Below are 25,452 nucleotides of genomic sequence, written 5' to 3'. Positions count from 1 at the left end.
CAATTCCTTCATCGTCTGTTACCAGACATAACGAAGTATCAAGCAGTAACATAAATTTGTGATGTCACTTCGTCAGTTAAGTAGAAAATAGATTACCAAGTGCATTTTTTCACAAATATTCACATTTTTCTTTAATATTTTTTACATTTGACCCCATTTTCTCTTGAATGAATTACCAAATAAAGCAGGTGATACAGCTGATATTGTATAGTGGAACAAGATTCATCAGTACCAAACTTATAAACTGAATTCAATAACTGTGCACTGAACACGACCATAGGATAACCAATAACGCAGGAAAAAGGAACAAGCTCTTGCTCGTGTTCCTGCTGATTCAGAGAACTGTTCCACTATATGTACAAAACATTAGTTTGCTTGGAGAAGATCAATCCTTATGAAAGATCAAAAAGTAACATGAGATCAATGAAACTCTACTCACTAGACTCGCTTCCAATGGAATTCAACTTGGTTGAAATCAGGCTCCTTTCTTCTTGTGATCTTTCGCAGCTTTGACTTCCTTCGTCAGCATTCTTGGAGCAATCGCCATAGCCATGAGCTCTTGGAAGAGCAGCTTACAAGCATAAGGAATGTAAACCTGCATAGAAATGAATAACAAAAGACTACCGAGTTCAGAACAAGAAAACCGCAGAATCCATTAATACATACCACGAGAATATGGAAGATTCACACCCACCTGAACAATGTCAGTTTTGTTCTTGCACCCCCTGCACTCAAAAGAATTCTTCTTGAGGTTAGCAATAGCTATCAACCCACATTTCTCACACACGTGAACCCTATATGCATCACTTTGATCAAACAATCTCTCCTTTAGGAAGTGCGCGGCTCCATGGGCTATCATGCAATCTCGTTCCATTTCCCCAAATCGGAGACCTCCATCACGTGAGCGTCCTTCAGCAGGTTGCCTTGTCAAGATCTGCACAGGACCTCGTCCACGAGAATGGATCTTATCATCAACCATATGCTTCAGTCTTTGGTAATATGTAGGACCCAAGAAAATCATAGCAGATAGCCGCCTCCCTGTATGACCATTGTACATGGTCTCAAAACCTCGCATTTGGTACCCACATTTATGTAAAGCTTTACTGATATTGTCAACCTGGGTCAGAATAGTACAAGTGTAAAACATCATCAAAACCTAACCAAGCACAGCCAACAAAACTTGAATATAGTTGCACAAAGAATGGTAATTTCAACAGGTGAAGTAGACAGGTATTATTATGACCGGAACTCCGAAAAAGGACAATTTATCCACAACAGACGCTCAATTAAATGCAGATTTTTCTAAATCTTGCAGACACACTTTATCGGCATAATAATTTCATAATGTGAATTGCAAGAGTACATTCATCCTACACATATGGAGAGGTTACAGTAAGATTGGAGCCGCTGAAGTAGCATTTGATGCAAGTAGCTTAAATATCTTAAAAGTATATAGTCGCAGCGGGAAAAGCTACTTACAGTAACATCTGTAAAAGGAGTTGCATCTCCTTCCTTTCCCATGTGTGCTGCTACCTTCCCCATGATACACTCGATAAGCTGGCCAATAGTCATACGAGAAGGAATAGCATGTGGATTGACAATAATGTCAGGGGAGATGCCTTCAATGGTCCAGGGCATGTCTTCTTGCGTATAAGTCATACCAACTGTCCCCTTCTGACCATGTCTACTACTGAATTTATCACCAATCTGTGGTATCCGAACAGATCTCACCCTTACTTTCACAAATCTTAATCCATCAGCATTTGTTGTCAGAAGAACCTACAAAAGACAGCAACGGAAAAAGAAGTGCCAATATTAAGGATTTTAGCATAAAAATAAGGCCTCATGGTATAATTTTAGTTACAAGACCAAAAAGAAAGAAAATGAGCAAATACTAGCCACCATCCTTGCATTGCAGCAAAGCTATATATAATTCTGTTTTAATATATAGTGATATATTATCAAATCATTTTATTATTCACACAAATATGTATTATATTAATTAAATATTAAATACATTTTATGTATTAAAGAAGTTCTAGAATAATATATAAGTTCATTAGTTTATCTTAACATGCAATTAAGCTCTAATACCATAGCTCAAACTCAATCTATAATTCATAAAACGTGACAGACAAATCATTGAGAGAAACTTACTTGATCAACAATACCCGTTTCACTATGCCGTAAGCTTATGCTGTGATCACGTCTTGTGTAACGTGCAGCTTGTCCCTGTGCCTCTTCCTGAGATATTGGGGTGGTCTTTCCAATAATAACATCCTCACCAGATACACGTGTGCCCTATATTACAGCATTGCAATGTGAATTATTTTGTTTCCATTTATATCGAACATTGAGGACAGGCAGGATCAGGATGTTCGAAAGCATAATCCAAACAAACTTACTGGTGGTGCAAGGCCATCATCATCCAGCTTATCATAAGAACCGTGCCTCATACCCTGCAAAATAGACATTGATTATACAAATAGCAGAACCAACTTTATTATTTGTGGGGATGGGTTTTATGTTTTTATGGGGTGAAAGGGATAAAATTGCATCGCAAGAAATAATCATGCACTAGCAAAGCCAAAAATCTCACCATGGTGTTGGTCCTATCTGGACGACCAAAATCTTCTTTGACAAGGGTTCCCATCTTCTTCTCTTCATCTCTGTAAAAGTTAACAAAGCAAATCAGAAATGAATCAAGATCCAAAAAGTGGGTGAATGCGTGATTGATCTGAGCAGAGAACATACCTATATGATCGGAAAAACAGAGACCGGAAGAATCCACGATCTATTGATGATTGGTTCATGATGACAGAATCTTCTTGATTATAACCAGAATAACAGGCAATGGCCACAATGGCATTCTAAGACACAGGATTAAGCATATAAGGATATTTAATCATTAAAATGGAAAAAATAATATATAAAGAAAGGAAGAAAGGATTTACAATTCCTGCAGGAAGCTGCCGAAAATGTAGATGCTCCATTGCTCTTGTTGTCACCAGTGGTTTCTGAGGATAATATAATACATATGCCAAGGTATCCTAATAAAGAAGAAAACCATGAGCAGAACTCAGTATTGAGTAGAGTATAATATACAGAAGAAATGTAAAACATAGAACGGGTAAAAAGTACCATTCGAAATTGGTAATTGGTTACATAAATTCCCATTGCTTGTTTTCCCATAGCAGATTGATATGTATTACGTGGAGACTGATATCGAAGTGAAAGGTGAGTCAAATGACCAATATGTACTAATCTCAATGACAAGACAGTAAAACACCAAATTACCTGATTGTGATCAGGAAATGGTATAATAGAAGCACAGACACCCAAAATCAGTGACGGGTGGATTTCACAATGAGTATAAGTATCAGCATAAGCTTCTTCTGGATTAAGTCTTGCTTGCACAAGATCCTACAATATTTTATGAACAATATGTTATTATTCCAAAGTCTCCTAATCTACACTTATGAACATATATATAGACTGGATATGCTTTTCAAAATTCACATCTGGAATTATTGTACTGACATTAATAGTCATCGAAATCATAGTTGTCTCTTCTTCTTCTGTGTCTATGTATTCTATGAAGCCCTTGGACACAAGATCATGCCATCCGCCCTCCTCCGGGGATTCCTGAAAAATGTTGAATAGCACGTCTAAGCAATCATTTAACAATACCAGCACCCAATATGCACTTGTTACTACTGGCTCACCCTCTGTTGCAAAGCATGAATATCCTTCTTTTTTATAAGTAGCCTTTGCTTGTCCACAATGAATAGAGGACGACTGCAGCGACCATAATCTGTATATATACGCAATTCTTTAAGACGGATATCTCTAACAACCCCAACTTCAGTATTAACATCAACCTGCGCCACAAGACTAATCAGCACCAGTAGTAATGCAATAAAGTATCGAAGTTTTGAGCAGACAACGAGACAGGTAGATAGTTACCCGGCGTCTCAGCTTTCTCAATGTTCTGACCAACATGTCGGGATCACGATGGATGCCCACCCAGCAACCATTTACAAAAATTTTGGTAGCTTGGGGAATAACTGCAGGAGAAATTTCCTATAGAAACGGAAAATAAACAATCTTAACCACAAATCATAAAAGAGAATGAAGCAAATTTCACAATGCAAGAAAACCATTAACACCTCAAAATTTTCGGTGCCCCATTCTTCCAAAAACTCCAAAATAGGAGATGCTGCTGAACCAACTGTTATGTAAACCATCAATGCCAGATTCTTCACCAGTCCACAGGCCTAAATGATAGCCCAATCAAACTTATAAACACAACTGAGAAAGATCACTCATAGAAAGTAGCATTGTACAGTATTCTTGGAAAGCAAAATACTCACTTGTCCTTCAGGTGTTTCAGCAGGACACATCATTCCCCATTGTGAATTATGCAGCTGCCTTGGCTTGGCCAACTTGCCTGAAATAAAAGGGAAATTAAATTCAATTCTAAATCTTCATAAGCGCAGTCTTAAGGCTTGGATGAGTAATTTTATTTTACCTTCACGCCCTATGGGAGAATTCAATCTTCGCAAGTGAGACAAAGTGGAAGCATAAGTTAATCTATTTAACACCTACAACAGATAATCAAAAAGGTATGTGTTACTTCCACCGTAGAAGGAAGAATGCAAGACTCATGAACAATAACAATAAAGCAATGATTCATATTCAAACCTGTGATACTCCAGCTCTAGTACCCGCAGCATTTGCTTGCCCCCAATTACCAGTAGCAAGTGAGTATTTAAGACCACTTGTGATGGTTTTTGCTTTGATAGCAAATTGCAGGTTGACATCTTTGCCATTATCAACACACTGCACCACCAAGATTGTAAGGTGTAGCGAACTTTAAATGATATAGTAACACATGCCAAGTTGCAAATAAAAGCTATAGAACACACCTTCTGCACATAGCCCCTGACATCTCTAGTAAGCTTTCTGAATAGCTGCATCAGAGATTATAGTAACCAGGAAATAAGGGGAAAAAATACCTACATAGAAAGACAAAAGAAGTTTGACAATATCAGTAACTAGATAAACAAACCATTCTAAAGAGACCACCAAGTAAAGGCCCAGCCAGGTCCAGCCTTTTGTTGCCATAATGATCCCTATCATCTTCAGCCCTCCGTCCAAGGGCACACAGAAGTAGCCGGTGAATGATATATCTGTGGGACAAAGCATAATAAATATTTTACCCAGTTAAGGTCATTAAAATTAAAACAAAATATCTGACAAAATGAAGAAAATTACCCAAAATAGTATGCTTTCTTTGTCTCACAATATTCTCCAACACCAACATGAGGAAGCATCTCCTTTTGGAGGATCTCTTTAGCATACCTACAGATTGAAGCACATGTGTAACCCTTGCTCAATAATGGGCGAACACAAATCATCATCTGGCTCGAAATAAATACAATTCAACTCACTTAATTCTCTTTTCCTTAGTTACACCTACAGTTGCTCCTCTTTTCCCAATGTAGTCAAGTGCAACCTGGAAGGGAGATTGTCATATTTGAAATAGAAATTAAAACAAAACCGTGCTCTATTACAATTTTTCACTAATAACACCATATCTCAATCATCTCTATTTATGTACTTCATATATATATATATTCAACCACAAAGTTAGATAGCATGCTCTAGAAGAAAAAGATACTGTTAGACAGAGCGCGACTGTAGTCTAGAGATGGAGAAAATTACTTCATTAAGCCAGTTAAAAGAATCCTCACTAAAAATTGATTAAACAAAAAATCCAGCTGCTAAATACGCCAGAGATTTACTATAAATTCTATCTATGCAAGCCTCATCTTGGCTGTAAGCAAGTAGGAAGGCAATGGCAGCACCAACCTGCTGATTTTGAATCACAAATGCTTCTTCCAAGGATGGACGAAGCAACTCCATCATTTGAGTGTCTGAGAAGTCGTAGCAAATATGTTCAAGTATATCTTTGTCAGCAACAAAGCCCAATGCTCGAAACACAATAATGATTGGAATTTCTGATCGAATGTATGGAAGAGTAGCACGTATATATTGTCCTGATGAACCCTGAAGGAGCAACAAATGCATAACACATTCAGACATCATCATGCAAGACATTTAACAACTAGCCAAAACAGTTGATAATTGTTTGCATTTACCCCTTTGGAGCTCGCCCTAGACAACATGCGAACAAACATAGTACTGGGTGGTCTATTCTGAGACTCTGCCATAGAGCGGACCTCCGCAACATAGGCATACTTGTTAGGCTGCCTCTTCTTGAAAACATATACATGATTGGTGCTCATCTTCTCCTGAGCAATCAGAACCTTTTCACTACCATTGATAATGAAATATCCACCTTGATCATAGGGGCACTCCCCAAGCTCAGTCAAATCCTTCTCCGAATTCTGGTACAATGTGCAATAACTTGACCGGAGCATAATAGGGACCTAGCACAGAAACACCCAATTACCACCAGTATTTCAGCTACAAAACACACAATTGGAACAGAATCCAAAACTAAAATACCAACGCATACCTTGCCAATGAAGACTTTGGTGAAATCCTGTGTCTCAGTGACTTCTTCACCATCATGGCCTTTCTTGATAACCCTTTTGGTGACATCAACATACAAAGGAGCCGAATAGGTGAGGTTCCTCAACCTAGCTGCCTTGGGGAATAAGGTAGCAGTTTCACCATCAGACTCAGTCATCATGGGCTTACTCAAGTAAATCTGACCGAAGCTGATTTTGTAAATAGTCTACAACACAAAAACCATAAATCATGATCAAGAGCATCACTGAAACAACAACACAGTAAAAAATTATTTTAAAAAAATGGGGGAATGAGGAGGGTACCTCTGCAAAATCGGACTGGTGACCGGGATTGTGCTGGGATTCGGGGCGGATTTCGATGTCGGCGGATTCGTCCACGATTTCCTGCATAGTGTTTTGGATGAACTCGTCGAAAGAATCGAGCTGCTGGCGAACAAGTCCCTTCTCTTCGAAGTAGGCGGAGATGACAGCCCAAGCGTCCTCCTGAGTAATCTCTTCCTCGTCATCCTCCTCCTCCTCCATTTGCTGCTCGTACTCTTGCTCATCTTCCAGGTCCATTATTTCCCTCTCTATTTTCGGAATTTAGCTTCTTCTTTTTTTTTGAAATTTAGTTTCAATTCCAATTAGGTTTTGCCTCTCTTTTCTTGTTCTTCTTCTTTCTTGTTCTTCTTCTTGTTTTTGTGTTTGGATTAAGTGTTTTTTACGTTCGAATAAACGAAGAGGATGAGAATGCAGCGAAGGGATGAAACCCTAGCAGAGTGCCAGACCCAGGATTGGGGTTTCAGAAAAACGAACAAAGCTCGAGGGAGTGCTGCTTTTATAACGGAGGAAAGGGGATCTGGCAACGCTAAACGCCCGCAAGTCGGTTGGGACTTGGAGTTGGGACCGCAGATTTTTCCTTTTTCTTTTTTCTAAATGGATTTAATTTGAACGGTGTAATAATAAAATTTAGACCAAAAAAAGAAGAAAAAACATATATATATATATATATATAATCTTACTATAAATATATGAAATTTTTTGTGTTTAATATTGGAATAGTAATAGTATTTTTTTAAAATATAGATTGCTGGGTGTTATTCTTAAATGTATAATTGTTAAATTAAAAAAGTAAAAATGGGATCATCTGATTTGTTAGAGGTATAGAAATCGAATTGTCTGATTTGTAGAGGTACAGAAATCGGATTATTTGATTTGTATTAAAAATAAATTAAAAAAAATTGAAATACAGAAATCGAATCTTTCAATTTGTATACTTTTTACAATTTTAAAAAAATATCAAAAATTATAATATTAAGATAGAATTTAGATTCTCTAAATTTTAAATTTTTACTTTATAAAGTAAAGTATGATCTCTAACTTTTGAATGATTTTTTTTCATATTTTTTCTTAGTTCTACTTATGAAATAAATGGTAAAAAATTACAATTTATTTTCTAAAATAAAATTAAAAATTTAAAAAATCTAAAATCATTAAAATATATCACTACTTTTATTTTCATACTAAAAAAAAATACCCTAAATATAGCGGAAGTTGAAATATTTTTGAACAAAATATTAGGTGATTTACTCATCTATCGGTCCATCAAAGTTAAAATGTAACGATATAAATCAAGTCATTCTTTCTAGGCTTACTAAAAAATCAATCAAGTTGATATTTATTTGGTGCAACAACAACAAAAAAACAACTTATATTAATTGGCATCTTTATTGGAAAAAATATATTAAACACAATTCTGATGATAAGGGTGTTTATGGGCAAGGTTAAATTTGTAGATTCGGATCTGACTTTTTAAAAATTATTAATTTTATTTTAATTTGATCTAAAAAGTAATCAGAAATAAATTAGTTTAAATCAAAATTAATTCAATATAAAATTAATATATACAAATTTGTAAATTTTATATGTTAAATTAATAAAATTTTATTTTTAAAAAATAAATTTAATAAATATTATATTATATTTATATTAAAATAAATTATTTTAAAATAAAAATAATATCATGTAATATAAAAAATATTAATTAAAGTATAAAATATAATATAACATTTTTAATTTTATTTTAAAATATATAATTTTTACTGTATTTTAAAAGGGACCAAATAATCAAAAAAATAATCTAAATCCCACCTGTCGAATAAAGATAATAAACTCAAATTTAATAAAATTTGTCTTGAATTCAAACTGAATTTTGAGTCGATCGAGTCTTTAACACTCTTAATAAAGACTCTTTAAGAGTTCAAGACATTAAGAAATTTATGATGTATGGATTTATTCTACAAATCATGAAAGTAGATAATTAGTAAAGATTATAAAGTACAATGATATATGGAAGAATATTTGCAAGTCCTTTAATCTGTTAAGGGATGGTTTTACGTGGAATATTGGTCCTCTTAACCAATTCTTTTGGTTTAAAAAATGGAGGATGAAAGGTCCCTTGGCTAAGAAAGTGCTGTATGTTCATATTTCTGATTTTGAGAGTAATATCAGTGATTTTTTGGTGAATGGACAGTAAAAGTTTGAGAGGTGCTATACTTCCTTACTTGACCTTGTTAAATAGAGTATTTTTTTTTTTAAGATTCAAATTATGAAATGGGTGAGGGGGTTGGTTGGAGGTGATCAGCAACTCCTTTTAATATTTATTTTTCTAGAAATGGCTACTTGTGATTTTGTAAACGTGTTTTTGGTTGGGAGGAACATACCAATTGGCTTTGATTATGGCAGACCCGGTTTTCAAAAAGTATAAAATTCTCATTTGGCTATGTATTCATGATGCAATTTCCGTCGTTGCTTTTTGTTTTCATAAAATTTTGGGAAGCTCCAATTTGCGCATTTGGTGTAATACTGAACCTGAAACGATTTTTTACTGTTTTTGTGAGTGTCCCAAGGCCAAAATTATTTGGCATAGTTTGAATTTGAAAGTTAACAGTCAACAGTTAAATTGCTGATTGCACAGGGACAAATTCTAATGCCTTCCTCTTCTCGACGACTATTTGGTGGATTTGGAAATATTATAATAATGATGTTTTTAATCCTGCTAATCTACGGAAAATGGATAAAGTTATAATTCTTATGCATGCTTCTCAATTTAAACTTCATAAGTTCTTATCTATGCATTATGTATCTACTCCTTCTTATTTGCTATTTTATTGGTCTCCACTTACTCAATTTTCGGTTAAATTAAACTGTAATGCTAGTAAATTTGGTGAATCTGCTGGTTTTGGGTGTGTGTTATGTAAGAATCGAAATTTAATTAACTATTTAATTAAAATAAAAAAATTTAATTGTCTGGAGTAGGTTGAAAAATTTAGAAATATTAATTTGAGAATTAAAATGTGAGATTTAGATTCAGTGAATTTTTCTAAGTGAAAAAAGTGTAAAAATGCGTACCGGTAATTTAGCCAACAGTATTGGCATAAGTCTATCTAGTACTGTTGTTTTTGAGAAAATAAAAATTGCAGAAAAAGTTAGAAAAATATTTAGAATTGAAAACCGGTCACTTATTCTAAAAGTTTTGGCTCAAAATTAGGCCAAACAAACCTAAAACACTAACTGATTGGACTAGACTCGAGTTAGGCCCAAGCCCAACATATAAAAGCTTCAATTGATGAGCATTCAGCTCATTTCACCACAAATAGAAGGTTAGCGGAGCTGAAGAGAGGGAACATAAGAGAGGAATAACACTATTCATTTTTCTCTTCAATTGCTCGTATCTTGAGTTATAGAGCTCTGATTTGTGTGCCGTTTGCAACCACACAAAATTCTCGCCGAGCTCTTCGATTATATTTAAACAAAATAGTAAGAATCTCAAAATCAATACTCCATTTCTCTGCTCTATACATTTTTGAATTTTTGGATTTGGTTATTGAAAAAAATTTGTGGTTTTGGTTGTTTATATGTAATCTAGCATTAGAAAATAATTGTGTCTTATGCCAATTCATAGTGAGTAAGGTAAGATTTCACTTAACCCTTGTGGTTTGTCAACTTTATGAATCCTAATTTGATTTTGATGAATTATATGATATTAAATTGATAATTGGTGTTATTGAAGTTGACTTGGCTATTTGGAGTACTTGAATTTGAACTTGGTGTTTTAAGCTTGGAGAAAATCGGTTAAGGTATGGTTTTGACTTCATTTAGTTAATATGTAATATTGTGCGAGACTTAGGCTATGCCTTAAGATAGGTTGAATTCGTATGAATGATTGAATTATTGATTAAGTGTATGTGTGGTATGTGAATTTGTGAATGGAGGGGTGATATGTTTGTTGTGGAATGATAATGAGTATAATGCTATGAAATGAATGGATATGGTTAATGGTTGATGGTGTTTGTTGATGATTATGTTGGCAATGATGTTGATGAGGATTTAGGAAAATTATTTAGTATTGATATAAATTATGTTGAATTGAGGACTTTGAATCGGTTGATGAGGTGAGAATTGAATGGTTTAGATAGATGAATGATTGAGAAATGGTTGAGAAATATTTGATATGAATTTTTGGATTGTTTAGGTTGTGAGTAAATTGGTTTGGTTTGAGAGATTTGGTATTTTGAAGATTTGATAAATGTGGTAAAATCTTATTTTTAACTAACTTCGGTGGATCATAACTTAGTTCTTGGAGTTTGAAATTGAGTGAAATTTATTTAAAATTAAAGATGGTTGTGAGAGATTTAAAATGGTATAAAGATGAGAAAAATTGGAATTTTGTAAAGAAAGTAATGAACGTCGAAAGTTATGTATAAAAGACTGAATCCAGTGTGTTGCAGAGAACCAGTAACTCTGGTTTGTGTGCCTGCACACACGATCGTACGCACGCACAGACCAGAGCGTGTGTTGCGACTCGTGCGTATGCATAAGTCCTGTTTTTCACCAAAAATCCTGTTTTTAACTGTTTGATCTGCTCAGCAAGCTTGTAAATTTTTGTAACACTTGTTTAAGATCCCCTAACTAGTATTTAGGCTTTGAAATAAGAGAGAGCACAATAAGTGAATTTAAATGGGTATTTTCTGTTATGAGTTAAAGATGGTAACTTAGACTTGGGATGAACTGTGGATGGACATATCATAATGGATTGATGGAGTGTTGCGTTGACAATAAATTGAGAAAAATGAATGATTGAGGTTGTTGAAACTGACGAGAATGAGAAGTGATCACTGAGACTGAATAACCTATGACTGATATACTATGATTGGTAAGTTGCTACGTACCTGGCAAGGGAGGTGGTTAATTCCGCTTGTCGAAGTTACGACACCGGCGTAAGAACGGTGGTTAATCTCGCTTATGTTGAGATATGAGGTCTGAGGCAGAGTATCCCGCTCACATCCTTTCGAGTCACAAGAGTGTGCCAAGCGTTATATCCCTGGATAGTGTGCCGGGCACTACATCCCTTGGGAGCTAATTATTTTCGTAACTGAAAGACGACATCCCAAGGGGATGTGTCGGATTGGTAGTTGAACCGACAATTGATATCACGGCCAATAGGACAGGTATTCATTATATGCATTCTTATGTGTTTGTTTGCTTTATTTACTTGCATTGTGCCAACTTGTATAACATGTTCAATTGCTAATTGAATTACCTGCTATATATGTATATTACTTGTGTTTTACTTGATTGCACTATCTGTGTTTTCTGCTAGGATTGAAGAGGCTCGGTAGACGGTGGCGATGAGATTGCATGGAGGATATGTTGGCGAAGGTTGTGGGACAGCGATGATCTATTAGTTTAGAAAATCTTTAACATTAGATAACTTTTATGGAATTTTTATTAAAATGTTTTTAAGTTTGAATCATATGCATGTGGGAAGTTTTAGGATTGCATTTGGCTTCCCGAAACCTTATATCTTATTTATTGGGCACTGTTACCATACTGAGAACCTCCGGTTCTCATACCATATGTTGTTATTTTTCGGATGCAGGTCGCAACCCACCTCGATGAGTTTGCGGATAGTGACAGAGCGGATGATGGGTCGCTTTTGTCTTTTGTTTATTTTGCTGTAGTTATTCTCTCACTTTGATTATTGTACTTGTTGTCTTAGAGATTTAAATTTTGAGAGACATGATGTATCTGTTTTAACTTTCAAAACTCCGTTGTACCTATTTTAACTAGTCGGCCTAAACTTTGCGAACTGTGACTAGATCTCTTTTGGACACACACACACACCTTGTTTATCTTGTATCTATAATCTCTTTTTCTTACCTTTACGCTTTAGTTATCGTGTGTAAATGCTTAGCGCTTTTGTATATCTTTTTCTGCGTCTTTGAGTTTTTATTTCTTCATCAGCCTTCTAATTTTAATATTCCTTGATTATATACTATTGTATGGAGCTTTAGAATTGTCGTGATGCTTTGTCGTCTTTTACTTTACGGTTAGAGGTAAGGTTTAAGGTGATAGGGTGTTACATGTTGCATGACTGTAATGGCTCTTAGTTGTGTGGCTTGTGCTAGTTCTTTACCACCTGCTACTATTTTTCGGAGCGAGCTTTTTGAAATCTATAGAGGAATAATTCTAGTATGGGAAGCTGGATTTAGAGAGGTCACCTGTGAGATGAGTTATTTGAATGCTTTTATTCTTGTTAATAATAGAACAGCCAAGTACAAAGTTCTGATAATGATTTGGTGATTAAAGTCAAAAATGTTTTAGGCTGAAATTGGAGATAGTGATCAATCTAATTCAAAGAAATGTCAACCAAGTTGTTGATGCCTTGGTTAAATATATTTAGATCCTCTAAATTTTAAATTTTACTTTAGAAAATAAAGTATGATCTATCACTATTTATTTTATAGGTGAGATCAAGAGAAAACATGAGAGAAAAAATATTCAATAATAAGAGATCTCATTTTATCTTCTAAAATGAAAATCTAAAATTTAAAAGATTTAAATTCTGGCTAAATATGCAAGATCCAATTGTATACGATAATTAAAAAAAGGATGAACCTTGAAAAAATTTAATAATGTTGTTGCAATGGAATGTTTATATGTTTAGTGTGTTTCCTTTTTTTTATCCTTTGACACAAAAACAAAAAAAACACACTATAAAGGACATAGCTAATATGCCAATTTGTAGTGCATTTCATGTGGAGCTTTGGAAAGTCTTACATGGGCTCAAAATAGTTTAAGATTTTAAAAAAATTAATAATTAAAAATTGATTATATTATGTATACATAAAAATTAGTTATTAATATAAAATATATATTAAAATTAAATTAAACTATATATAAATATAGATTTGATATTCGTTGTGGTCACTTCTGATAGAAATGACATAACAAAAAAAATGGCAGAATACTTGGATAATATTGCTAAACTTATATGGTATATTAAAGTGTTTTCTGAATGAAATGGAAATTAAAATTCTTTATAAAAAGAGAAACGGATGTACAGATTGGTTAGTTAAAAAAAAATCTAGAAACTCACAAAAGGCTTTTATTTTATAGATTAACTACTTAATGAGTTGACATACATTATTACCGGATCATAAAAAAAAATAGTCTTATTTCGTAATATTAGTATTAATTTGTCATTTTTTAAAATTATTGGAGTTTAACTTTTTTTTAAATTTATAAAAATAATATATAGAAAATAACAAAAATGTGGTACATCAATAGAAAATAATATACAAATAAACTAATAATTTAACATATTAATATAAATATATTAAATTAAATTATAAAACTCTAATAAAGTATATAAACACTCTACAAAATTAGTAGATAATGATATATACTGTTATTTCTATTAAAAGAATATATAAATCTTAGTTATATACATAAAATTATTTTATTAAATATATTATCTTTTTAAGTATATTTAATTTTTTTATATAATATTTTTTTAATATTTTAGTACTTTTTTAGTACATTATAATTTATTATTATTATTTATGGTTAGTTATTTTGTTTAATTTATTCTATCTAATGAGACCATTATTTTATTAAACATGTTATTTTTTCTAAATTTTTAGTATTTTTTATATAATATATTTTTTAGTATTTTTAAATTTTTTAACATGTTATAATATTTTACTATTATTATTATATTATTTATAATTAATTATTTTTATTTAATTTATTTTATCTAATAAATTAATAATTCATATTATAAAAACATAACCATAATAAACCTAATACACATGAATAACAATTATAAAATTGTACGATCTCAAACAAAAAAAGAGAAATAATAGGAGAAACATATCCGAGATATTATACATTGGAAGGGAGATATTTTTGGGATATATCCCAAAGAAATTGAAATTTTATGGTCCGCAAAACTTCTGAAGTGTGACCGAAAATGGAAATGGAAATGCTCAGTGCTGGATTTGTGTTGAGTTCTCCTTTCTCTTCTTTGTCTTTTTTCTCTTCTTCTTCTTTCAAAGTTCAGCCTCTTCGCACTCCTCCAATCTCATCTTTTCCAATTCGTTGTTCAAGTCATGAGGTTACTCCTTCAGGTGACACTTTAAATAGTCTCTTTTTCACTCTTGTACGCTTGTAACTTGCAATTTCTAATTACCTCTAATACAATATGCGTCATTGTTGCAGAGAAACTTCCAACTAGAATTAATTTGTCTTTAACTGGCGGTGCTTATGATTTTATCAAAGGAACAACTTCCCTAACAAACGAGTTAATCGCTTCGCCAAAGAAAGTCATGATTTTAAGACATGGTCTTAGTACTTGGAATGCAGAAAGTAGGATTCAGGTTTGTCTTCTACTTTTGAGTTTATTGGTTTTCACTTTTCAATGCATAGATTAATTTTCTGTTCACTGTGTGTCTTGATTTTGTACCATTATGTATAGGAGAATAGTTGCACATTTAGTAAGTTTATCATATCAGTATTTGATGCAGAGTAATTCTAAAGTGTTTTTGTGAAATATTTGAGTTTGTTGATTAGATGCTTGATTAGATGCTTTAGGTGGAACATTCTTTTGTTGCATCTGAGAGTGTCGTCAATAAATTAATCATGTATATTCAATTGTTCAGGGAAGTTCAGATTTGTCTGTACTCACTGAAGAAGGGGAGAAGCAAGCAGAGAGGTGCAAGAAAGCCTTGAAAAATTTGTACTTTGACCAGTGTTTTGCAAGTCCAATCTCTCGCGCTAAAGTTAGGTGCCAATGAAATTCAATTCTCAATTATACTAATTCTGATACTGAGTTTATTAATAACTCTTGGTGTTGTTTTATGTAGCAAACTGCTGAAATTATATGGCAAGGGAGAGAGAAACCATTGGTTTACCTTGATTCGCTTAGAGAGATATCTCTATATCATCTTGAAGGCATGAAAAATGGTGTGACTACCTCTCTACACAACTAAATCTATTTATTATTATTTCGTCAATTTTTTTGACATGGTTCTCAACAATTAAAAGCTGCATGATAATATCTTTTTGACATTGTTGACTACCTACTATTCTTTGTGTCTAAGCTAAATCAATATGTTCATAATTTGGAGGCAGTGGATGCAAAGCGAATATATCCGAAAGAATACATAACCTGGAGAGAAGATCCAGCTAATTTTATCATGAATGGTAGATATCCAGTGCGAGATCTATGGGGAGCTGCAAGAGCTTGTTGGAAGGAAATTTTGTTGTCACCTGTAAGAGATTTTCGTTTTTAATGTTATTCCATTGTGCAAGTATTGATTTAAAAATGATGGAATATTAAAAAAATCTGTCTTATTCTTCAGGGAGAAAGTTTTTTGATCATAACTCACAAATCTATATTGAGAGCATTAACTTGCAATGCTTTAGGCCTTGGTCCCGAGAGGTAAGATTATTGATCATGTAATTAAACATTTAAACTTTAAAGTCTAGTGAAAAAAGTATTGCTAATTTTTCTCAATCATCGTTGCCTAAAATTTTTTGTAGTACATCAACATTATTCAATTATATTGACGATTAGGCATTGATAAAAATATTTAGGTTTCGTTCTATTGATATCAATAATGGTGGAATATGTGTATTCAACTTCAACACCAGAGGAGAAGCAATGCTTGAGGGTCTAAATATTACTGCTCACATGTACAGTGATCATGTCTATAATGTCTGAAATCATTTACTGCAATGGCAAAAAAAATAGCAATTGTGTTCTATCCCATGTTGCAATCCACTCATTGAAGTATTGAACCAAGATCACCGAGCCTTTGATGTTGGAATTTTTTTCGATAGCCGAGTTAATCACAAATGTAACCATTCTCTTTGATGTATATTAATGTATAGAGGAATTGAAGAATAGTTTGTACAAATTAATGATGTTCATTGTAAGCTTATTAGATTCACTGTAATCATGAGTAAAAATAAACAGAAGTTAAAGATGGTATTACTTGTCATTGATGCCCTATAAATTTAACATTTAATATGACAACAGATTGGTATTACATTGAGTGCCAGCAATAATACAGTGGTAAATATATTTTCTATTCTGCTTTTAAAATGAAAAGAAGAAATGTTACAATATAAAACTAACGGAGTACATATAAAATCTTTCGTTACAACATGCTAGAATTATTTTTGGTGAATTACATCTAACACACCGTTTCCTTCTTACCGATTTTATATATCAACTTCTTAGTTATAATTAAGATTTGAATTTGAATTAGGCACCCTTTCTAATAAGACAAACATAATTATCATTAGATTAGATCAGCCTTCTAGTGCTAGATAACGGAAGAATTAACCAGTAACATGTTAATCTTTTGCGTTTAGAGCATGTGTGGGCCTGTTTGAAGCAAATTCTTATTTTTTTTGTCTGATAGTAGCTGAATAATTGAGAATGGTGTATGGAAATAAAAAAACTCCAATGTTACTTACACATGCATGTGCAATGTTGAGCTCTTATCTCTTTTCTAATTTTATTTTTGGGAGGTGGGCTCCGTATTGAGACTTTGATCCATTGTAATTTTATAAAGTATAACTGAGTGCACTTAATGGACTATATGATTGCATCATTAGAAATATTGACTGTTAATACTTAATATTTGCACGCTAGGCAAACCATATTTTTAACCATTTTCTTCCTTGTCTCACAAAGACATCTGAGCAGATTCGATTTTAATTTTCTGCCTAATTATCTACAGTCGTGAGTTTTGGTAGGGCCAAACAAAATATTCCATTTGAAACAAAACAAGACTAATTACTCAAAAGACGATATCGCTATGATATGCTTTTGGCACATATTCGATTTCAGCAAAGCACTCCATTATATATTTTAAAAGGTAAATGGTTAAAGGATGTCTTTGAAGTGATTAAGACCAAACTTGTCATAATGATAATAATTTCGCTATGTTATCAACAGTGTCAACTTCTGTCAACTTTTATTTATAACTGTGTTTAATAGAAGTGTCTAATAAAAATATTTTTTTATAATTGTGTTTCACAAAAATATTTTTATAGATATATTTTCTAAATGTATCTCTTTATATATGTGTTTAAAATATAATAATTAATTATTATTAATAATAAATTCACAAATAATATATTGGTACTCTAATGATAATATAATATGAGCAAGTCCAAGTGGTAACGTGACAAAAAAAAAAAAAAAAGGCCCCTACTAATGAGCCAGATAAGTGAACCCAAGGCTCTTTATTATTAATTAACATTCATTGACAAATTTATCAAAAAGAACTCTATGGACATTGAACGATGATCATGCATTTATTCGAGACGAAAAAACAGAGAGATGCTGATGCAGCTCCCCACGTGTCGCACGTGCCACAGAACAAACGCAATATATGAATATGAAAAATACAAAATTACCCATAATCTCAAACTCAAAGGCAGAGATTCCCTCGGTCCCTGTCTCTGTTGGTAACATAAACACTGTACTCTCTCCTCTCAATTCAATTCCCCACGCCACCACCTATAACGTCGCATTTTCAAACGCTTTCATCAGGGCCGTCCATTTCCTAATCATCACAGCCATGACTCGAATCTCATTCAGGATCCCACATAACATAACTCATTGTTACTAATTACTACTTACTAGGTTGATAAACCGTTTCAGCAACTTTTAATGATGGTGCTAACGGGTCCCACTAGAAACTAAAACCCCCCAGTAATACAGTATAAACCAACCACCGCAACGGGAGCGTGGAAATCACCGCGGCTCACCGCCGCGTGAAGGCGTCAGATTAAGAAAAAGTAAAAAAAGAGGATCAGTTTTTTTTCGTGTACGTCTACTTCTCCTTCCTCGCACACTCGCTCACTCTACTCCTTCCGCCATAGCTAACGGGAAAATAGTGAAACTCAAACACCACGAGATATTGGAGAGAAGAAGTTGAACTAACTCTTTCGAGGAAACGAGAAATGACTTCAAAAACGGTGTAGTTTAGACAGGTTTGCTACTTCCTAGCTTCCAATGCAATTACGACAGCGTCCCTCCGCCGTGCGCGGCGGTGGCGTGAACTACGCACCGCCGCCTTCACCTCCACCGGTGAATTCAGTTTACAACATTATTCCGGTGCACGACGTCCTTGCTGACCACCCTTCCCAGAGGTCGCCGGAAGTTCGCGCCGCCGCAGCGGCTCTCCGTGCCGTTGGCGACCTACCGAAGCACCCGTACAATCCATGGGAGCCGCAGATGGACCTCTTCGACTGGCTAAGGTTGTTCTTCGGGTTCCAAAACGACAACGCTCGGAACCAGAGGGAGCACCTTGTTCTCCACCTCGCCAACTCGCAGATGCGGTTGGAGCCGCCGCCTGCCGCCGTCGACGCTCTCGACAGCGGCGTTCTGAAGAAGTTCCGGCGGAAGCTCCTCCGCAACTACACAGCATGGTGCTCCTACCTCGGCATGAAATCGAACGTGATCTTCCACCGGCGCCGCACGCCCGACGATCTCTTCCGCCGTGAGCTTCTCTATGTCTGCCTCTTCCTCCTTGTTTGGGGAGAGTCCGGTAACCTTCGTTTTGCTCCCGAGTGTATTTCTTATATCTTTCATTTCATGGCAAAAGAGCTTAACTATGTTCTTGATGAGCACATAGACCCTGACACTGGTCGTCCATTTTTACCTTCTATTTCTGGTGATTGTGCCTTTTTGAAGTCTGTTGTTATGCCTATTTACTATACTGTTAAGACTGAGGTTGATAGCAGTAGGAATGGAAAAGCTCCTCACTCTGCATGGAGGAACTATGATGATATTAATGAGTACTTTTGGAGCAAGAGGTGCTTGAAGAAGCTTCAGTGGCCATTGAATTTGGAGTGCAATTTCTTTGGGACTACTCCGAAGAACAAGCGTGTCGGGAAGACGGGATTTGTGGAGCAGAGGTCATTCTGGAATGTTTATAAGAGCTTTGATAGGCTTTGGGTCATGCTCATTCTGTTCTTGCAGGCTGCAATCATTGTTGCTTGGGAGGGGACTGAGTATCCGTGGGATGCATTGGAGAGGAGGGATGTTCAGGTAAAGATGTTGACCTTGTTTATCACTTGGAGTGTGCTAAGGTTGCTTCAGTCGGTGCTTGATGCTGGGACTCAGTATAGCATGGTTACTAGGGAGACTAAATGGCTTGGAGTTAGGATGGTACTGAAGGGCATGGCTGCCATAACTTGGACTGTTTTGTTCTCTGTCTTTTATGCAATGATTTGGATTGCAAAGGGTTCTAATCGAGGTTGGCCAGATGAGGCAAATCAGAGGATCATTACATTTCTCAAGGCTGTCCTTTTCTTTCTCATCCCAGAACTGTTGGCCTTGGTACTCTTCATAGTTCCATGGTTACGCAACTTCATCGAGGAATTAGACTGGAGTATTGTATACTTGTTGACATGGTGGTTTCATACTCGGATTTTTGTGGGTCGTGGTGTGAGACAAGGGCTTGTAGATAATATAAAGTATACTTGTTTCTGGGTTCTTGTATTGGTTTCAAAGTTTTCCTTCAGTTATTTTATTCAGATTAAACCTTTAGTTGCACCAACAAAGGCTCTATTGAAGCTTAGGATGAAACATTACAAATGGCATGAGTTTTTCAGTAAAACCAACAGAACAGCGGTTGTTTTGCTTTGGTTACCTGTTGTGCTGGTTTACTTCATGGATCTGCAGATATGGTATTCTATTTTCTCTTCCTTGTACGGTGCCACCATTGGTCTGTTCTCACATCTGGGTGAAATTCGGAATATCTCACAACTCAGACTTAGGTTCCAGTTCTTCGCAAGTGCATTGCAGTTCAATCTGATGCCAGAGGAGAGGCTTCTAAGTCAAAAAGCATCACCCATAAAGAAGCTTCGTGATGCCGTCCACCGATTCAGACTGCGTTATGGACTTGGTGGACCCTACACCAAGATTGAATCAAGCCAAGTGGAGGCTACTAGATTTGCCTTAATATGGAATGAGATTATCATTACTTTCAGGGAGGAAGATCTCATCAGTGATAGAGAATTTGAGCTCTTGGAACTGCCGCCAAATTGCTGGAATATTAGAGTTATTCGGTGGCCTTGTTTCCTTCTCTGCAATGAACTTCTGCTGGCACTCAGTCAGGCAAAGGAGCTGGAAAATGAGTCTGATACGTCCCTTTGGTTGAGGATATGCAAGAATGAGTATCGCCGGTGTGCTGTCATTGAAGCTTATGATAGCATTAAATATTTGTTTCGTGCAATTATTAAAGCTGAAAGAGAGTCCGTCATTGTGAATAATATATTTGGGGAGATAGAAACCTACATTCAGATGGGCAAGTTAACAGACGCTTACAGAATGTCTCTGTTACCAAGGATACATGAAAAGGTGAGCGATTTTGTTCAGCTATTGCTGAAACCAGAGATCAATCTGGATAGAGCTGTAAATTTGTTGCAAGCCTTGTATGAGCTGTGTGTGAGATCATTCCCGAGGGTGAAGAAGTCCATCCCCCAACTGAAGGAGGAAGGTCTGGTTCCTGAGGATCCAGAATTGCTCTTTGAGAATGCTATTCAGTTTCCAGATGCTGAAGATACAGTTTTCATTAAGCAGCTCAGACGGTTGCATACAATTCTTACTTCCAGAGACTCAATGCACAATGTTCCTTTGAATCTTGAGGCAAGACGACGGATTGCTTTCTTTAGCAATTCCTTGTTTATGAACATGCCCCGTGCTCCCAAAGTTGAAAAAATGATGGCTTTCAGTATTTTGACCCCATATTATGATGAGGAAGTTGTCTATAGCAAAGAGTCTCTCCGCAAGGAGAACGAGGACGGCGTCACTACCTTATACTATTTGCAGAGGATTTATGAGGATGAATGGAGAAATTTTATTGAAAGGATGCATAGAGAAGGCTTGGAAGATGAGGATGATATCTGGACAGCTAAAGCAAGGGACCTTCGCCTTTGGGTATCTTATAGAGGTCAAACATTATCTCGCACAGTCCGGGGCATGATGTATTATTATAGGGCCCTGAAGATGCTTTCCTTTCTTGATTCAGCCTCTGAGATGGACATAAGACAGGGATCAGAACATATTGGTTCACATAATCCAACAAATCATAACAGCAGTTTGAATGACCTATCCTCAAATAGGCCTCCATCTGCACGGAATCTCAGGAGGGCAGATAGCAGTGTGGCCCTGTTGTTCAAGGGACATGAATATGGGAGTGCTTTGATGAAATTCTCATATGTGCTGGCCTGCCAGCTGTATGGGCGCCAGAAGGCAGAAAAAAATCCCCGTGCTGAAGAGATATTGTATTTGATGCAAAATAATGAGGCCCTTCGGGTGGCATATGTTGATGAGGTTTCTTTGGGGAGGGATGAAACTGAATATTACTCTGTTCTTGTTAAATATGATCAGCAATTGCAGAGGGAGGTTGAAATTTATCGGATCAGATTGCCTGGACCTTTGAAACTCGGAGAAGGGAAGCCAGAGAATCAGAATCATGCAATAATCTTTACACGGGGTGATGCAGTTCAGACCATTGATATGAACCAGGACAATTATTTTGAGGAGGCTCTCAAAATGCGAAATTTGTTGGAGGAGTTTAACATCCACTATGGTATTAGGAAGCCAACCATTTTGGGGGTCCGAGAGAATATCTTCACTGGTTCTGTTTCATCTCTTGCTTGGTTCATGTCAGCACAAGAGACAAGTTTTGTGACACTAGGCCAGCGTGTTTTAGCAAACCCCTTGAAAGTAAGAATGCACTATGGTCACCCGGATGTGTTTGATAGATTCTGGTTCTTAGGTCGGGGTGGAGTGAGCAAGGCCTCTAGAGTCATCAATATCAGTGAAGATATTTTTGCTGGATTCAATTGTACACTGCGCGGTGGCAATGTAACACATCATGAATATATACAGGTAGGCAAAGGAAGAGATGTTGGTTTGAATCAGATATCCATGTTTGAAGCAAAGGTTTCTAGTGGCAACGGTGAGCAAATTCTAAGCAGAGATGTTTACCGGCTGGGCCATAGATTGGATTTCTTTCGCATGCTCTCAGTGTTCTACACAACTGTAGGATTTTATTTCAACTCCATGGTTATTGTACTGACAGTCTATGCCTTCCTTTGGGGCCGCCTTTATATGGCTCTCAGTGGCATTGAGGGGGAAGCCATGAATAATGCTACCAACAATAAAGCCCTTGGTGCTGTCATAAATCAGCAGTTTATAATCCAGCTTGGTCTTTTCACTGCTCTGCCAATGATCGTGGAGAACACTCTTGAGCATGGATTCCTTCCAGCTGTGTGGGATTTCTTGACGATGCAGTTGCAGCTTGCATCATTATTCTATACATTTTCCTTGGGAACCCGTTCCCATTACTTTGGTCGCACTATACTTCATGGGGGTGCAAAGTACCGGGCCACTGGTCGTGGTTTTGTGGTGGAGCACAAAAGTTTTGCTGAGAACTATCGGTTATATGCACGAAGCCATTTTGTGAAGGCTATTGAACTTGGAGTTATTTTAATTGTATATGCATCTCATAGTCCATTGGCCAAGAATACTTTTGTGTACATAGCAATGACGATCTCAAGTTGGTTTCTTGTAGTTTCCTGGATAATGTCCCCCTTTGTTTTTAATCCTTCTGGGTTTGATTGGTTGAAGACAGTATATGACTTTGAGGATTTTATGAATTGGATATGGTATCCAGGTGGCCCATTCAAGAAGGCAGAATATAGCTGGGAAACATGGTGGTATGAAGAACAAGACCATTTGAGAACAACAGGTATCTGGGGAAAGCTGTTGGAAATCATCTTAGATATTCGATTCTTCTTCTTTCAGTATGGTATCGTTTATCAGCTAGGTATTGCAAATGGCGATACCAGTATAAGTGTCTACTTGCTGTCGTGGATATACATGGTTGTGGTTGTTGGTATTTATATTATCATGGCATATGCACGGGATAAATATGCTACAAAGGAGCACATATATTATCGACTGGTTCAGTTTCTAGTGATCGTGGTCACAGTTCTTGTACTTGTTCTCTTACTAGAGTTCACTAAATTCAAATTTGTTGATCTTATCACAAGCATGATGGCGTTCATTCCCACTGGCTGGGGAATGATTTCAATTGCTCTGGTGCTCAGACCATTTCTACAGTCTACTATGATATGGGAGACTGTGGTTTCCCTAGCCCGGCTGTATGATTTGATGTTTGGGATTATTGTTATGGCTCCTGTGGCAGTGCTTTCATGGTTACCTGGATTTCAATCAATGCAAACTAGGATTCTCTTCAATGAAGCCTTCAGCAGGGGTCTTCAGATATCTAGAATACTTACTGGCAAGAAGTCTGCTTAAAATGTAATGTGATGAGATATCTTTTTTTTTTCCGTCCAAATCATTTTTACACTTAGTGAAATTTGTATCCTCATTCGTTAATTTTGTCTTTTAGTAGTATTATGTCTGGATACTTGGATATGAAGACAGTGTGATATCTGTCTATGTTAATTAGTAGTAGTACTCTGAAGTTGAATCATACCAATTAAACTGAAACTACCCCTGAATGCATGAACTACAAAATTGTAACTTGGAAGTTTTGGTATTTAGATAGTAATATACTAATATGTGTGTTTTGCTTACGTTAGTTTGATAATATGCATTTGCAGGTCACAGCAAAGACAAAGGTTACGGCCTTGCTGGTGAGAGATGGGTTTCTGTAGTTTCCCACGTAGTTTTGTCAAGAATCCTGTAACATGTTATTGGACCTGTAAAAGAAATAGAGAGAAGGTTATGGACAACTAGACACTAGCATCAGGTGGCGACTTTGACTGTTTGTAACCATGATGAACGGATGCCTATATATAAACCCATGTATGTACAGATCAAAAGCACTAGATTCTTTTCATAGCTTCATTTTCAATTAATTTCAGTTAAGCAACAAGTCATGTAGCTTCTGTTGAATGTGAAGGCCATTGTTTTATTGAATGAATAAATACTCCGTTTTGGGCCATCTAAATTCTCCTTCAATTCTCTTTGCTAATTGCTACAATATTCACGGAAGAAACTGCATGATTGATTTTTTTATGCGCCTTTTTCTACCTGAAGTTATGTCTTATATGATTGTTATTAGTTGATGGTATATGAAACTTACCTGCCAAACATACGAAATGAACATAAAATATTGCTCTCATAAAATATTTCTTCTAACAGTTCTTAATAGAATTCTAATTCAAAACTTGGCATTTATTTCAGGTTGTGCTTTCTCAAACCGGCTTAGCCTTCTCTCCGGAATAGTGATAGCTTATGTACAATCACCCAATGTTCTGTAGAGTATTATAATTATCAATCAACTTGCTGTACATCTTGTTAGAGTGCAACCTTATCTAACTATATACTTCATTCTCACGTCTTCATTGATTTTCTAGGCTCTTCTACTTTCGTTTGACAGCTGCTGCAAATATTGGACACGTTAAAAATTATTATATATAAATCTCAAATTCTTAACCTTTTGCTAATGACCATGAAGTTTGAACCTCTAGTATCAGATAACATTTTGAATTTATTTATTAT

General features: G+C 35.6%; 3 protein-coding genes and 1 non-coding gene across 5 annotated transcripts; 3 read left to right on the top strand and 1 right to left on the bottom strand.

Annotated features, from left to right (window-relative positions):
- Positions 1-76: 76 nt before the first annotated feature.
- Positions 77-7,366, bottom strand: LOC130954217 (DNA-directed RNA polymerase II subunit RPB2). Its single transcript, XM_057880945.1, has 25 exons — positions 6,864-7,366; positions 6,545-6,766; positions 6,165-6,455; positions 5,875-6,072; positions 5,454-5,518; positions 5,278-5,364; positions 5,072-5,192; positions 4,929-4,973; positions 4,705-4,842; positions 4,532-4,604; positions 4,374-4,450; positions 4,170-4,277; positions 3,967-4,083; positions 3,726-3,881; positions 3,541-3,645; positions 3,298-3,423; positions 3,142-3,219; positions 2,955-3,050; positions 2,755-2,870; positions 2,600-2,669; positions 2,406-2,459; positions 2,158-2,301; positions 1,480-1,779; positions 695-1,117; positions 77-595 (listed from the first exon to the last, which is right to left on the bottom strand). The coding sequence occupies exons 1-25, from the start codon at positions 7,116-7,118 to the stop codon at positions 476-478; spliced, it is 3,585 nt and encodes a 1,194-aa protein (XP_057736928.1). The 5' UTR covers positions 7,119-7,366; the 3' UTR covers positions 77-475.
- A 7,400-nt stretch (positions 7,367-14,766) lies between these two features.
- Positions 14,767-16,843, top strand: LOC130956140 (probable 2-carboxy-D-arabinitol-1-phosphatase). Its single transcript, XM_057883179.1, has 7 exons — positions 14,767-15,013; positions 15,105-15,262; positions 15,545-15,664; positions 15,749-15,848; positions 16,017-16,156; positions 16,247-16,326; positions 16,482-16,843. The coding sequence occupies exons 1-7, from the start codon at positions 14,857-14,859 to the stop codon at positions 16,606-16,608; spliced, it is 882 nt and encodes a 293-aa protein (XP_057739162.1). The 5' UTR covers positions 14,767-14,856; the 3' UTR covers positions 16,609-16,843.
- Positions 16,844-18,477: 1,634 nt separating this feature from the next.
- LOC130956448 (callose synthase 11) lies at positions 18,478-25,385 on the top strand. 2 transcript variants are annotated; one of them, XR_009077124.1, is made up of 3 exons: positions 18,478-24,243; positions 24,549-24,753; positions 25,135-25,385. XR_009077124.1 is itself a non-coding variant. In XM_057883494.1 (2 exons), exon 1 carries the CDS (start codon positions 18,919-18,921, stop codon positions 24,238-24,240), a length of 5,322 nt encoding a protein of 1,773 aa, XP_057739477.1. In that variant the 5' UTR covers positions 18,478-18,918; the 3' UTR covers positions 24,241-24,243; positions 24,549-24,883. The 2 variants fall into 2 exon arrangements, 1 of the variants encoding a protein (XP_057739477.1); XM_057883494.1 differs by lacking the exon at positions 25,135-25,385 and having other exon boundaries at positions 24,549-24,883.
- Positions 21,881-21,963, top strand: LOC130959327 (small nucleolar RNA J33). The gene has a single exon (XR_009078418.1). It is a non-coding gene; the product is annotated as a small nucleolar RNA J33 (small nucleolar RNA).
- Positions 25,386-25,452: the final 67 nt, after the last annotated feature.

Source organism: Arachis stenosperma, chromosome 10 (genome assembly GCF_014773155.1).
Source record: "Arachis stenosperma cultivar V10309 chromosome 10, arast.V10309.gnm1.PFL2, whole genome shotgun sequence".
NCBI lineage: Eukaryota > Viridiplantae > Streptophyta > Magnoliopsida > Fabales > Fabaceae > Arachis > Arachis stenosperma.
The sequence above is the reverse complement of the archived record's forward strand: the minus strand, read 5'-3'. Positions and strand labels throughout refer to the sequence as shown.

What these genes read in the sequence shown, in the direction of transcription:
- LOC130954217 (XM_057880945.1), bottom strand. Translation starts at nt 7,118, where the DNA reads ATGGACCTGGAAGATGAGCAAGAGTACGAGCAGCAAATGGAGGAGGAG. An exon ending in TTGGTGGTCTCTTTAGAATG is followed by an intron (nt 4,974 to 5,071) that starts GTTTGTTTATCT and finishes TCTCTGATGCAG; the next exon opens with CTATTCAGAAAGCTTACTAG. An exon ending in GGGGCACCGAAAATTTTGAG is followed by an intron (nt 4,084 to 4,169) that starts GTGTTAATGGTT and finishes CCGTTTCTATAG; the next exon opens with GAAATTTCTCCTGCAGTTAT.
- LOC130956448 (XM_057883494.1), top strand. Translation starts at nt 18,919, where the DNA reads ATGCAATTACGACAGCGTCCCTCCGCCGTGCGCGGCGGTGGCGTGAAC.
- LOC130956140 (XM_057883179.1), top strand. Translation starts at nt 14,857, where the DNA reads ATGGAAATGGAAATGCTCAGTGCTGGATTTGTGTTGAGTTCTCCTTTC. An exon ending in GTCCAATCTCTCGCGCTAAA is followed by an intron (nt 15,665 to 15,748) that starts GTTAGGTGCCAA and finishes TGTTTTATGTAG; the next exon opens with CAAACTGCTGAAATTATATG. An exon ending in TCTTGAAGGCATGAAAAATG is followed by an intron (nt 15,849 to 16,016) that starts GTGTGACTACCT and finishes ATTTGGAGGCAG; the next exon opens with TGGATGCAAAGCGAATATAT.